This window comes from Anopheles merus, chromosome 2R (assembly GCF_017562075.2).
Source record: "Anopheles merus strain MAF chromosome 2R, AmerM5.1, whole genome shotgun sequence".
Classification (NCBI taxonomy): domain Eukaryota; kingdom Metazoa; phylum Arthropoda; class Insecta; order Diptera; family Culicidae; genus Anopheles; species Anopheles merus.
This window is the reverse complement of record NC_054082.1, coordinates 49,989,142-50,003,287: the sequence shown is the minus strand read 5'-3', so window position 1 is coordinate 50,003,287 and position 14,146 is coordinate 49,989,142. Positions and strand designations below refer to the sequence as shown.

Here is a 14,146-nt window from a genome sequence, read left to right as displayed (position 1 = left end):
CGGGCGAGCGCCACAGCAAACAGCATAAACGTAAGGCGACAGCCGATTGGCACTCATTTGCACTGCGCGATGACGCAGCAAGTATCGCTGCTCGCTGGATTGGGCCCGGTGCAGCAGCCGGTGCAACAGCGAAATGATCGCCCTTGTGCCCTTGTGGCCGTGGCCGGCTTCTGCGCACATGATTGGCATGCACGCGAAGTGGCGATCGAGCGAAGAGCGAGCATTTCAAAGCGAATGAGTTCGGTCCAGGGGCAGCTTCCTTCACACATCACGGGGCCTTGTAATCGTCCCTGTTCCCCCACGCGGCTATCGACTTACACAGCTGGGCAGGACTAACGAGCAAACAGCTTGGGCAGGCTCGTATCACAACATCCCTGTGCCGATCTGATAGCGTGCCAAGCCACTCCGTCGAAACGGAAGCTTGTCAGAATTGGTCGCCTCTGCAGCATAGTCCCGGACGATACCTACAGCATCAAAGTGAGAATGTAGCAAAATGAGTGCGAAAGAATGCCAGGGCAGGATGGTGGTGGGCAAAATGAATAGCTATCAACTCTCCGAAGAAGCGGCCAGCGCGAGCCCAGCATCCGGGCGCACAAAAAGGGTAGGGAAGCGGCAGTATAAAGTTCGACATGAGCTCAAACCCCAAACTGAAAAAACTCGGCCGAGCAAGAAGAAAAGATCGAGTGAATATTATTATGATAATTAGGTTCCAGCAACAGCAGCAGCAGCAGCCACAACCGGTTGCAAGCAACTGAAGCTCACCTTTCGCGTCTATTCGTACACCGATCTGCCGGCGCGTTTTTGTTCGACACGGTGTGAGAGAGCAGGTCGGCGGGAGTGCGCCTGCGGAGCACTCCCCATGTATCCTTTACTACTTTGCTTTAATAACAGTAATTATGGTTCCGAAATTTTTATATTCATACTCATCGAAGTGGCCCTGGCCGTTGTTTGGCGTGTTTTGGGTCGCTCGGTTAGACGAAGGCGACGTTTGCGCTTCTCTCTTTCTCTTTCAGGTTTTACTGGATTGAGTTCTGCTCTCATTTTGTCTCATGTCGTTGGCATTCCCTTCCCAGACCCATCTTTGTTGATAGTTGTGTTTTTCTGTTGTGTTGTATCATCTGGTTCCTGGTGTTTTGGTCCATCGCCTGCGCCACAGCATCGGAGGGACTCAATTTCGTAGAATTCATCATTGGACTGGAATTCGTCCGTTTGCAGGTGGCAACAACACGCTCGCATCCGACAATTTGCTATGAGGTTGCCCATTTTGTCCTGGCCAAAAAAAAGGAGAAGAAAATCTTCCCCAAAACGCACACGACATTCCGTGCAAGAATCAGGCAGGGGGGCTGCCACAGCACGTTGGCACACGCTCTATGCAGGGCTCTCTTCGCAAACTCGATTCGATTCGATCGAGTTTTGTTGCTCTGTTTCTTTTTGCGTTCATTTTTTCTGATGCAGAAACAGAAATTAAATGTCGCTCGGTTGTGTCGTTTGCTTTGCCTTTTTCCCTTCCCTCTTCCGCCCACTTTCGCGTTTGTGGGCTTCCCGTCCAGCCACGTAATGTTGGGCACGATGGTCACGAAACGACTTGCTTGCGCGAGAGAGCGCGCGCACGCGGGCACACGACGCATTGCTTCGCATTTGAAACCGTTTTATTTCGACCATTCGGTGCCTTGGGGCACCTGTGCCCGGGCGTTTCCTTTCCACACCACACCACCCACCACTTCTCCCGTCCCTGCACAGAACGTTACGCATGTTTCGTGCTCGATTTTGTACACACTGACGGGGGCAGCAAACCCGTTCCCGGCCCGGGCGAAGTGCGCACCCCGAGGGCGTACGGCAAGATGCAGCTGTCTCCGGTGGCGAGATCCTTTTGCTCCGGCTGGTGGAGCTGGCGTTTTCGTTGCCGTCGTCTGTTCGGTCGTTTTTCTTACTCTTCCGTTCCCCTTCCCCCCATCAGCCCCTTTGAATCGGCAAACGGAGGAAATTCCATTCGCGCGAGAACCTGCTGCCAGCAAGAACGTAAACCGGGGAACTGTCTTTTTGCGCGGACCGGCCTGTGTGTCCTGTCCTCCTTTCCCGTCGTCTGTGTGTGTGCAGAAGGATGGCAAAATTGGAATGTTATTAATTGCCTACCTCGCGTGTGTGTGTGTGTGTGACTCTATAGGACGGGCCCGGCGGGCAAGGAAGCGTTCGCATTGCGGGGCCAATGACCACACAGTCGACAGATGGACACACACATACACACAAGCGCGTACATTTGGTCGTTAATATTCTTCCATCGCGATCGTAGAAGGGGAGCGGTGTGCTCCTCTTCCTGTCCTTTTGGACTCCGCCAGTCCGGGGGGAGGACGAGGGCAGGGAAGGTGAGCCCACCGGTGCGAAGATACGCTGAACCAGATAAGGTTCGGAATTGATTACAGGAAATCAAATTTCGATGTTTTCTCGGAGGGTTTGTTTTTTTGTATTTAGTTTCTGTTCCCGTTTCATCTCGCAAGTTCGCTCTCACTCGGCCGATTTGGTTCGGATTCACATAATTTCGTGAGCCCTGGGGGGCTGGGGCCACCAACACCAAACCGAAAGAGCGCACGGCAACGGCTGTTGCAACCTGTTCGGTTGGCCGGTTCGGACGCTATCTGTCCTGTAGCTGTCTCCAATGAAAGTAGAGCAGCACCGGTCAGTATACTTGAAGGGACACCGTTTTACGTTCGCTCCAAATTGGGCGAGAGGAAGTTGTTCGGATGAAAAGAAGAGACAAAAACACCCAAAACACAGGAACGGACACGGAAAGGTCAATCAATAATTAGTGAAAGGTGTTGCCCGAATTTTCAACCACACCGAACACCAAAGTAGCTCCCGGGTTCCCGCGAACAAAGTAATGTTACCATGACAAACTGTGGTGTGGTTGTAGTTCCAGGGCAAGAGCACAAGCAAACAAGCGTAGCGGAGCAGTGGAGCCTTCCAACGCCACCACGGTCTTGGTTTTCCCATTTCCGGCCATCGTGGACGTACAAATTGGCGTAGCAAACGTGTGTGTAACGTGCCTTGGTTGTAACAATAATTGGGACTGCATACGCCAGTCATCCGTAACGACATGTTTCCCTTTTAAATGACACTTTTAAAACGCGAGCCTGCCTGCCCCCGCCTCGCCATTTGCGACGCCCGTGGACCAGTGCAGCCTTATAATTAAGCTTCTCACACTTTAATTTCTTTAGTTGGCAGCTTTGTTCCTTGGCTCGACGCCCGTGTGTGTGTATGTATTTCTTGCCATTTTAGCATCAGCAAACGTACCGCGCACGAACGGCGGCCGGTGATGCACATGTGTGTGGTTTGCAAAGTTGATGCACGTGCAAAACGAAACCGCGTATGTCGCTGTGTGTTCACCTGTGTGTGCACCTGTATGTTGCTCTTTTTTGTATTTCCACCCTTTCTGCGAAATGCACTTTACGTGATAGAAAAAGGGGACAGGGGAGTCGCTGCATGAGCAAAGCACAATAGCCATGGAACGGGGCGATGGTGAAGGTGCATCGTTTGTAATGGAATTCATTTTAGAAATGAAAAGCAAAACACGAAACCCGCGCGAAAAGATGTGGAATGATATTTATGGCTGTTAGTGGGAAGAGCTTTTCCCCTCCTTCAACTGCAAATCCCCCTTCCATGCTATGCTCGTTGGTGGATTTAAATCGCTCCTTCACACTCACTGTGTCTATCTCCATAATTGGGAAAAAGAAATAGGCACGTATCACCTGAACTACTTTCGTTGTGGTGAATTAATGCAGCATTCACAGTGGTAAATGATTGCGAATCGATTTGTCAACGCTCTTAGTGCACGAACGCGAATGCTTCTTGCTTCCCTTGCCCCGAGTCTTTGCACGATCATAAGTAATAAATCTTGCTCGTATCAGCAAGCGAAAAGTGGCCGACGCGGTTAGGTTTGTACCGCCATTATTTCATGCCCACTGATAAAAAGGGCAAATTGTGGGGCGCTTCTTGGGCCCCGAGGCACCAACACCGGGCGGAATGAGCGCGTGGTAAAGCAATGAGGCGACAAGTGATGTTTTCATCCATTGGGGACCTGCGGTGTGGAGGTTGCTGATTGCATTCTACGCCACTTTGGAATGGCACGCCGGCCAGGGCAAGGATTGATTAACCGGACTCATCCATCACCTCGGGGTGTGTAGAATGGCTTTGGTAGTTGTGATTGCTGTTTTGTTTCTGGCCTGCCCAACCATTGCTGGCGTGGAATTTACATGCCCGGCATATGTTCTGGCGCCGCGCCGCTCCCCAACGTCAGCGTACGCACGAAACCATCCCGAAAGCACTTGCGGCAAAATCTCCGCACTGAAGCCCAGCCTGGGGGGTAATTTTCCATTTCCGATTGCTTTTATTTTTTGCGCAACTGCCGGAAACCGATTTATGGATCGAAAATAGCCCCAGGGCCAACGCCCGTGGGAGAGGCCATATTTGCGCATATGCATACGGTGCCCGAAATGAGGCTTCTTGTGCTGCCCCTCGTACGCGAGGAACTCTCTCTCGCAGGAGCTGGAATTGATTTACGGTGGCAAACGGAAGTCGACGGTTAAACACCACACCGGCTGGCGCACGGGAGCGATGGGAGCCTAGATCGTTCGATGCGATCGATAACGATTAAACGGCAGAAGGTGGTGCAAAATGGAATTGATACGAGTGAATCGTGTGTGTGTGTGTGTGTGTGTGTGTGTGCGGGTAATTACTGCCAACTGTTCCCACTCTTGGCCTACGGCATCTTCACCCTAGAATGGCTTCCGCAGAACAAAACCACGATCGCATTACCGGGTGAAGCCTCCATTCCGGAAGCGCTGACGGCAGCAGCATGTGGTGCGTCTGGATGATAGGGGGAAATTAAAATGCCGCCTTTACGTTCTGCACTGAGATCGTAAAAATCCTTGACATGCGAGGTCGCAAGGATCACTTTCGCTCGGTTGTGTCAGATTGTCGGTGCGCGGGCGCGTGTCCTGTAGCCGCGTGCTGCAGGTCTTTGGTTTCAATTACGTCACCGCTGCTGTTGATGATGGCATCACTAGGAATTCGATATCACTAGAAGGAAGCCTAAATGCACACACAAACACACACAGGTTGGGTTTGAAATGACATTTTAATTGCCGTCGCGTAACGTCAGCTGGTCACGCGGACGCAAGACACTCTCGCTCGCTCGTTCTTGGGTGCGGGTTTACCTTTCGTTTGTATGTTTTCCGCCGACACTGACGCTGGGTGGCATCTGGCGGCGCTCTAAGCAGACGGTGACGATCGACGGTCGTTCGTAGGGCAATCTCATCGCGACCGGTCGGACGGACGGACGGACCACACGCGGTTTAACCTGTGTGCCTGGCGATCGGTTTCATCGGTTTCATGTGCTTTCGGCTTCTGATAACCAGATGGTAGGGTGGGAGAAGAACAAAGGAATCCCGATTGATTCGGGACCGGCTGCCGAGGGTCTGTCGGCAAACCCTTGTAGGTGGTGTGTTGTTCTGGGGTGTTTTAATGTTGGAACCATAGTGGATGTCATAGAAGATGTGACTAATAATTAGATGCTCTTAGTTGTTGTTTATTTGAATTTTTGGAAATCTGACAACTGAAGAGAGATCGGAGCTATTCGATGAGTTTGTTTGAAAGCACAGACTTTTTCGGAAGTGAAGGATCTCTAATTTTAGAACAAGTCCTCTAAGCCACTGATCAAAGCCGTGAGTTAATCTATGAGCCACTTGCTTGTATAAAACGGAGAGAGGAAGCACTCAATCGAACCGCGAACCGGATCGACCGAATCGTATCAAACCGAGAAAAAGGGCCCCCTCAGCATCTCGTTGTGAGCAGGAATGCGGGCGGGCTGAAAGTTTTTAATCGCTTATGGTTCCTCGGTCCAGTGCGCCCTCGATTTATGGTCAGCCCGATAGAATGGAGCGAACGTGAGATCGGATGAAGCACCGGGGAGGACCGTGGCTCGGTTCCCCTTTCCTAATCTCGTTCCGTTTTTCCCATGTGAATCCCGACGACGGTGCCGATGACGACGACGGCGGTGGCGGTTCAATCAATCTCGCGCGAAGACCGCGACTAATGTGCAGCCAAAGTCGCGTCCCGCGATACGGATGCCGATGATGATGATGATGCATCAACGCCACCCGGTCTGAGCAATGATCAGTCGCGCGGGACCCATCCGGTATCGGTATCATTAAGTCGCACCCGAATTATCCACAGCCCCGCGAGCACGGTCGGGCGGGCTCTTCTGAGGGAGCCAAGCCGGTCGCGGTCCAGCGTCGAAGTGTGGCTAATTCAGTTACCATCATCACCGCCGCTGCTGGGTGTCCCGAGACGGGTGGCAAATTATCGTTATTTAGTATTGGAGGGATGTGTGTGGGGAGGTGGGGGGAATGGGTACCCTTTCGGTTAAAAAAAGGTAAGTTCACCGAAAATTCCACAGACGCTCACGGTTTGAAAGGGGACACACACAAGTACGTCGTCGTTGCGGTCGTCCGTCGGCAGCCGGCACCTCTAACAACAACAACAACAAAAAAGCGTCTTTTATTCGGTAATGGCCGTGCGCAACCCCGGGTGCTGAAAGAATGCGCCTTACGATCGCACTAGGGCCAGCAAGTGACTCCCCAAGACAAGACAGCATCACCCTTGCGCTGTAAGCGCATCGACACATTCCACCCCGTTTTTCGGGCGTGCGGGGGCCCATTAGCAACCGAATTAGCTTTTTATTCGCAGGCAGCCGGGGCCCGAGATTTGGGAAGAGGGCCAGCGCCGTTCGGCACTGCGCGGAGCGTGTGAGGGAACGGTAAATGCTTGCCGCGTTCCCCGTGAGCCTTCTAATGGCGGTTGCTGAAACTGACCCGGGGGGGAAATCCAGCCAGCCAGGCCTGGACAGATGCGGATGTAATCCGGTATTTCGTCCGGCATAGGTGAAGAATGAAATAATAAGCGAAATTAATCGTAATGATATTTAATAACAGTAATACGCGCGGCCTAAAAGCTTCGCACACAAAAAGCTTCTAGATGGAAACCCACCAAACAGCTAATAGCAAAAGCTGGGTGGAAACAGACAAAAAAGGAGGATGAAAGAAAACACACCCCGCTCTCAACGGGCACGGGGCCCGTTTCGGTGTGTCCGAGATTGAGAGGCACCAAAAACACACGATCGTGAAGATGCGCCACACAACGATGGGATGAATTTAGAGGGGAAGGATTGACATCGAAACCACAACCGACAGCCGACGACAATGTCTTAAACCGCGACAAAACACGCAAACACACCATCATGATCGCATGTTGAGGGGGTTTTTTGGTCTTTCGTGTGTTCGCGTGGTTCCGTTTTGTAGTGATGTGGCATTTTCTTGCGCAGTTGTGCCCCGTTTCCCAACCGATCGAAGCGCACGTAATTGTCACCTGCGCGAAACAATAGTCCCGCGCAAGGAAGCCCAACATTATCCGCACTTATGTTGTGCCGGTGGCTGGCTGGTGCTACGGTTTGCACACGGTGGTAGCACGCACGTGTAAGCAGCTCACGGTTTTGCTCAATCATTACGCGGGCAAGGGACGAATTCTCGGGGACGATGAACAAAAAATACGTCCAAACTTTTCGTGGTTTTTGTGTTCGTTAATTCGGGAATGGAATGTACGATTGCTTTTTGTTTCCCCTTCCCTGCTCAGTTGGGTTATCATTCCCCGTCCCGGGCGGGGGCTGTGTGATTTCATTTCTAATAATGGTTCCGCGTCGTTGACTGCGTGCAATGATACTCGCGTAGCGTCGGGCACGGAAGAACAGCGCAGCCAAGCAGCATGCCGGGATCGTTAATAAGCGAAGAAATGGGGGACCCCCGAAAAACCAAAGAGAAAATGATCGTAGTAGCCGGTTTTTTGCTGCTGTTGTTGTGCGCTAGTGGTTGTTGTTGAGACGAAGATTCGGTGTTTTTTTGTAAATTTCAACTCACTTCATCCGTTCGTCGCTTTGGGAGAATTGTAATCACCGAGTGACCACCGAATGTCGCAATCTGATCGAACCGTAGCAACAGCAGCAAACCGCTCATCGACCGTTGCCTTTGAAGCTTTTGACACCTACGCACCGAACCTGCTCGCGTCCGCAAATGTCCGAGACGCCTTGGAGACGACGACGACTCTTTGCCATGCCTTCTCTCCAGAGGGTTGGAAAACAAGCCGCCCGGGCACAACTTTCCCGGGAGAAGCTGGCGGATCTTGATTTTGCTTGGAGCTGTGCTGGAGCCATTGCGAATCTGGCAACTGACCGGTGTTGAGCTCGTTACTCTGGCATTAAGCGAGGCGTTGTCGCACCATCAATACCACCACCACCAACATCATCATCCCCAACCAACTACGGTGGCGTGTGATAAATGAGCTCGAACGCTCGAAAGCTTGTCGCGCGCTTGGTGTGAGCGTTGCCGCGCGTGGGTTTTAGCCGGTTCGACGGCGGCGGCAACATCCTACAGGTCCTTGCCGCAGACGACGATGTCGCGATAAACCGGGCGAAAAGAAGGAACCAGCGATTCGCGTTGGGGCGCATTGAGATGCATTATTATCGCGTTTCTTCGTTTAGTTTTTTTGTTGTCGTTGGCTTAAAGCTTTTTGTGAAAGAATGGGGGTTTGTTTTGTTGTTGTTGTTGTTGTAAATGCGACTGACTTTTTGCATTCCTTTGCGAAGCGAGCGTGGGTTTTTGTGTCTGTGCGCCTGTCCGTGCCTGTTTCGCGATCGATCGCGCGCATTGTCGCAAGGATGACATTCTCCAGCCACGCGAGATCGCGGAGCGCATATTCGGTGCGTGGGAATGAATTCTTTCCGCCAGCACGCCAACGGCCCTGTGTGTGTTTGTGTGTCGCTGGGTGTGTATATTTATATAGGATTTTATTTTTATCTTTTTCCTCTCCGCCATCATTTCCAGTTTGCTGTCTTGCACTTTTGATCGCTTTAAGTTCCGACCTCCGCCGTCGCTGTGCGGAGGCGTATTTGAAGGCGACGAATCGGGCAGAAAAGACACAGCCGCATAGACAGACGGGGGAAGAGAGAGAGTGGGATTGCGAGGAGGACTACAAAAAAGACAAACAAACTCACCTCAAGTCTTCTAATGCCTTTTCTTCCTTTTCAGTCTTCTTTTGCCGCAACGCAACGAAGCTATTACTTAAACGATAGAGCCTCCCCGCCTTTGGCCATTGCCTGAAGGTGAACCACTTTCGGTGCAACGCCGCGTGTGTGTGTGTGTCTGTGTAATGTCCGGGATCGAATTTACATATTGACTTTCGGGCGGTTAGTTTCCACGAGGACACTCTGCCGGCTCGTGGCGTGAATCATATCAACACTCCGCGCGACCCAATCGCCTTACGCGGCACACACACATATGGGGGTAGCTTTTAATTGATTGAAAGCACTGCGGGAGTGCGATAATGCGGCAAGGAAATTGATTACCGACCGCACACCATGGGGAGTTGTCGAGCGATGTAAGTGCGAGCAGTTACAGGGTTTCACCATTTACACCGGAACGCACTGGTACCGTTGACACATAGAAAACAATCAATTTCAAATCCCATGCCTTTAAAGAGGGCTTTGAAAGTTATGTAGGAGAGTGTGTGTTAAACAGAGAAATACATAGCAACTAGTGGGTGGAGTGAGAAATTCTTCTAGAAACACTTTGCATATGGCCTAATGATTCATGCGGTTCCAGAGCCGGAACTCATTGTGCAGTCGCTGGCAATGATCGAATTCCTTTTCTCCCCTGCGTGGCAATTGAATTAGAACGTGACAGCGCGATTTCCCGCTCTCACACCCCCCCCCCCCCTTCGGGCCCCGCACGTGCCCGAAAACATGAAAGGAAGTGCGGCATCGCTTCAAAGCGGTTGCCTTTAGTCGCTTTGATATTTCGCCATAACCGCCTACCCATCCGCACATAGCACATTAGCATGGTGCTGCCCGGGTTTGCTTCCACATGCTCGTGGACACGTCCTGGCTCCACGTTCCCTTGCAGCCAGCGGCCTCCAAACGAGCTCCGCTCAGCTCCAGAAGCATCTGTGCGTTAAACCGTATGTCAAACATACGATTAGATTAGCTTTCTCAGCGCGCACCGGTGGAATGTTTCGCTCCCCTGTTTTCTTTTTTTGTGTAGTTCCCGGCCAAAGCTTTCGAGCGTGCAGGTGCTAAATGGTGGCGGCTGTGAAACGTCATAACTGGCTCACGCGTGAGTGAGCGATATTTGGCCAAGCGATTGTGGCGCTGTGTGCGGGAAAGAGTAAAGGGGAGCTCTGTATCGCCCCTCGCTGGCACTAAAAAGCCACCGTCGGACGGAAAGGTGCGCCATGAATCATGCGTGAGTGCACCTCGCACGGGGCTAGTCATCGCGTCAACTGGCGCTCGAGACGATGGTGCACTTGGCGGTACTGCCAGATGGGGCGGCGGTAGATTCTCGCATGAGATGAATGGAAAACCCCCACCCGCTACAGTAATGACTCGTCGGCGGCAGAAAAGACGTCAGCAGTGCGGGCGGCTTTCTGTGCATTATGCATCCGTTGAAATGCATGAGATGCTGGCACGAGATACGAGCCTTGACGCAAGACGCATCGAGTGGAAGTGGGAGATTTGTGTTGGAGAGACGGAGCAATACTTACATGGATGCACGATGACGCTGACGGCGGTGAGTAGCGCGAGCAGCAGCAGCTGCTGCTGCGTAGTTGCCGGAGAATGCCCCATCGGGAAGCCCCACGATCGACCACGGCGGACGATCGTCAGCATCTTTTGGGAGCCGGACTGGAGGAGTTTTGGGGAAGCGCGTTTTATCCGCACGCAGCACCGAATAGTTCGCTTGTGTGGCCCGGGCACGCTTGCTCGGCGGCTAGGCTTCTAGTCGATTCTCGAGTTTGATATTCGGGGGAGCTCCCACGGGTACACACACGCTGGCTTCCGCCTGGCGCCGTGTACCGCGCCGGCAAGCTTTTGTTTTAATGAGCTTTTCACAATTTTTATGGCTGCACGCCATTCACCGCACCGCCCGCTCCTGTGGTGGTGGTTGCGATGTGGTGCCTGTGGTTTTCGGGCGAAACGGACGGAAACGCGGTACGCATTCGAAATTCCAGCCGCGCCGATACACTCCCGGCAAGATGTCTTGCGCGTTCAAACCGCCCGCGGAAATGGGGTGGGGAGGGGGGGGGGTGTGTTTTTGATTGTGAGTCGCAGGACGCGAAACAAAACGCACCGGAACGCACTTACTGCCCCTCCGCCGCAAGCTTCAAACGCGATGGAGGTGGCTTCTCGAGGGCAAACCTCGTCGAACAATTGACTTTTCTAATCCATAAATTAAGGAAATCTCATTAAATGATACATTTTCCGTTTCCGTTTCGGTTCGGTCGGGTTCGTTGCTTTTGAAGCCGCCGGGGAAGCGCGTTAGATAGGCGAATGTGCACAAGCACGCAAAGTTTAACCTCGGCTTGGAAGCGGCGATAGAACTGCGGATAAGGTAACCGACCGTTTCCGGGCAGAAGCACACTCTAACACAACGTAGGGGGGCACACAAGCGATAACCTTTGCTGATTGAATGATTTTCAATTAAATCTTTCACCTCACTCGCTGGCGGAACTTGCGCACCACACTAAAAGCACTGCACACTGAAAAAGCTGGACACGCCGCGGGTTTTATTTTCCAGCTCGAATACCGTTTCGCGATCACTATCTTCTTGCGCGCGCGGTCCCGCGACCCGCAAATGACTAAGCAGCGCGCGATGAATGAAACCACGATATCCCACCCCACGTTTTGGGGCAAGCACTTCGCACACAGTCGATTGAATGAATCGAACAAACCACACACCACTGCTGCACTGAAGGGAGCACCGCGAGATGATGGAGATCAATACGTTTGTGTGAGTCGGTTATTGCGATTGATCGCGTGTTGCGCAAAAGCGAATTCGAGATGCGGGAATAGGAAGCAGACGCACGCGCAAAACCGACCGGCGATCGCAAAAAGCGGAGTTGGTTGGTTTGCTCGCGCGAACCAACGGTGAACGTGTCTGTCTGACCGTCTTCGACGACGTGTTTCTTCAAACTGGCACGCTGTATGCCGGGCCGGTGCTGCTGAGGCTTCCCTTTCGGTGTGCTTCAGGGCGGTCGAGGCTGTTCGTGGTTGTTTTTTCCCCCTCTTTTATTACCTTTTTCCCTTTTCTGCACGCGTTCTTCTTCGTCGCTGCCAGTGGTTGGTAACTCGAAAGCTCGCCGCAGGTTGTTGAGGAAGAAACTGAGAATGAAGACGTATAGGTAGTGAAGTTATTTTCAAAACATTGATTATTGAATGCATATGTGTTATGTGTTAAAACTTTATGGTAGATTGTTCAACAAACACAAGAGAGCTCTCTGAATACACCAAAACAAGCTAGTTTCTTAGTGCTTAACATAAATGTATGTGTGACATCAATTTGACATAACGTTTTACAGATTACATCACATTATACTCAATTACTTACTTATCCGGCGCTACAACCGCTTTGCAGCCACATTATCTCCTATCACATTATAACCTATATCAAATATATCAAGCACAGCCTATATTCAAATTGCTTTTCGTTGAGATGTACTTGCGGGAATGTACAAAATTATAAATTATATATTATACCTTACGTATTTCTTTGAATGTAGATTTAGTTAATTATACTTTTATTACGTACTCGAAGTCCTTAGGCTTTTAAATATTGCACTAAATTTAGATAATTTTGAATGAAAAATAATGAACACAAAACATGTTTCATTGCCGCGTTTCAAATAAATTTCAATTAGATTGAATAAAAAAATGCGTGATTTTAAGCTAGTTTTGCTTCACCTGCGTTTCTGCAGCGCACTTAAGCGTTGATTAGCGATTGATATGAGTAATTGCATACAAAGTCATGAGAATTGGTTGGGAAAATCTAACTCTTTCTTTATTTTCTATTACTACTACTCCAACATTTTCACATTAGAATTACATTTATTTTAATATATTATGATAAATTAGAGTACTTTCGAATAAATATAGGCAAAGAACTATAATTTTGATTTCAGATTCCCAGATTCGCTGATCTATTTTCTAGTTTTTCTCGTTCGGTAGATAGCAGCTTGTCAAATATTCTCCTATACATGCTAAATATTTTACTAGAACCGTTCTTCCCGTGACGTTCAAAATTTAACAGTTTTTCGTTGGTATTAAATGAGTGATATTTCTCAATGTAAAGTTTGTGAGTAGTTTTTAAGTTATGCATATTTGTCATTTAAAATCCGTTCGATTGGGCACGTCGTGATTTTAGAACTCAAGCACACATTTTGCATTTAATTCTTGGTAAGTTGTGAAAAAGCCCCAATTTATGGTTATTTCAGTTTGTTAAGAGCTGAGATAGCAAAATCTTCGTGTCATTAATTCCTCGCCAATTCTCATCATATTATTAATTTTTATCACATTATTAATTCTTTTTATAAAATATACTAAGCCAATCACACACCCTTGACTACCACTGACCCTCTTGGCTAAGGCTTTTCACTTGGCACCTCTAACTTGCTCGCTTGCTCTCGAGCTCATCGCAGGGTTTGTTGTGCCTCCGTTTCATTCGCAGGTTTGCTGGTGTGTGTCTTTTTTCGCTTTTGCACCACTTCTTTCTTCCGTTCGGTTCAAGAATGAACGAACCGGAATGCGTGTGCGGCCCCGGGAATGGAGGAGACGGGCAGGCGGAACGTGGGTAAGGGAAGCGGGAGAGGGAGAAACTAATGAATGAAAGGTATTTTGAACTTTCCTACCGCACAGTTTATACCACCGGATGTTACGAGTTGAGCCTGAATTCGAGCATTTCCTTGCAAAGTTCTGGCCGGGTCAGATTTGAAGATTGATCTCAACATCAAAATACGCAAAAATACTCAAATCCGTAAGCTAACTTACAATACAAAATATGTTTAATATGTTGCTGTTGATGTGTGTTTTCTGTCAAACACGCGTTTTTGTGTTGGCTCTCTCGCCTTTGCTGGGCGAGCTTTTTGGCTCTCTATCTCAGGGCCGAACCCTTAACTGAACTGCTGACGTAGTGGTGCAGCGTCGAGGGTCGACCGGGGTGTATGTTCCATTCATTCATTCATACCTACCACACGGGCGTTCTGTTCGGTCGTGATA

At 50.3% G+C, this 14,146-nt stretch overlaps 1 protein-coding gene across 1 annotated transcript in view; it reads right to left on the bottom strand.

Moving 5' to 3' along the window:
* The window catches only part of LOC121603690, a 35,398-nt gene extending 23,314 nt beyond the window's left edge, over window positions 1–12,084 (bottom strand). The window contains exon 1 of the mRNA XM_041932790.1: window positions 10,642–12,084. Within this exon, the coding sequence (XP_041788724.1) occupies window positions 10,642–10,765 (124 nt within the window). The 5' untranslated portion in view covers window positions 10,766–12,084. The remainder of the gene's footprint in view (window positions 1–10,641) is intronic.
* Between the last annotated feature and the right edge of the window lie 2,062 nt (window positions 12,085–14,146).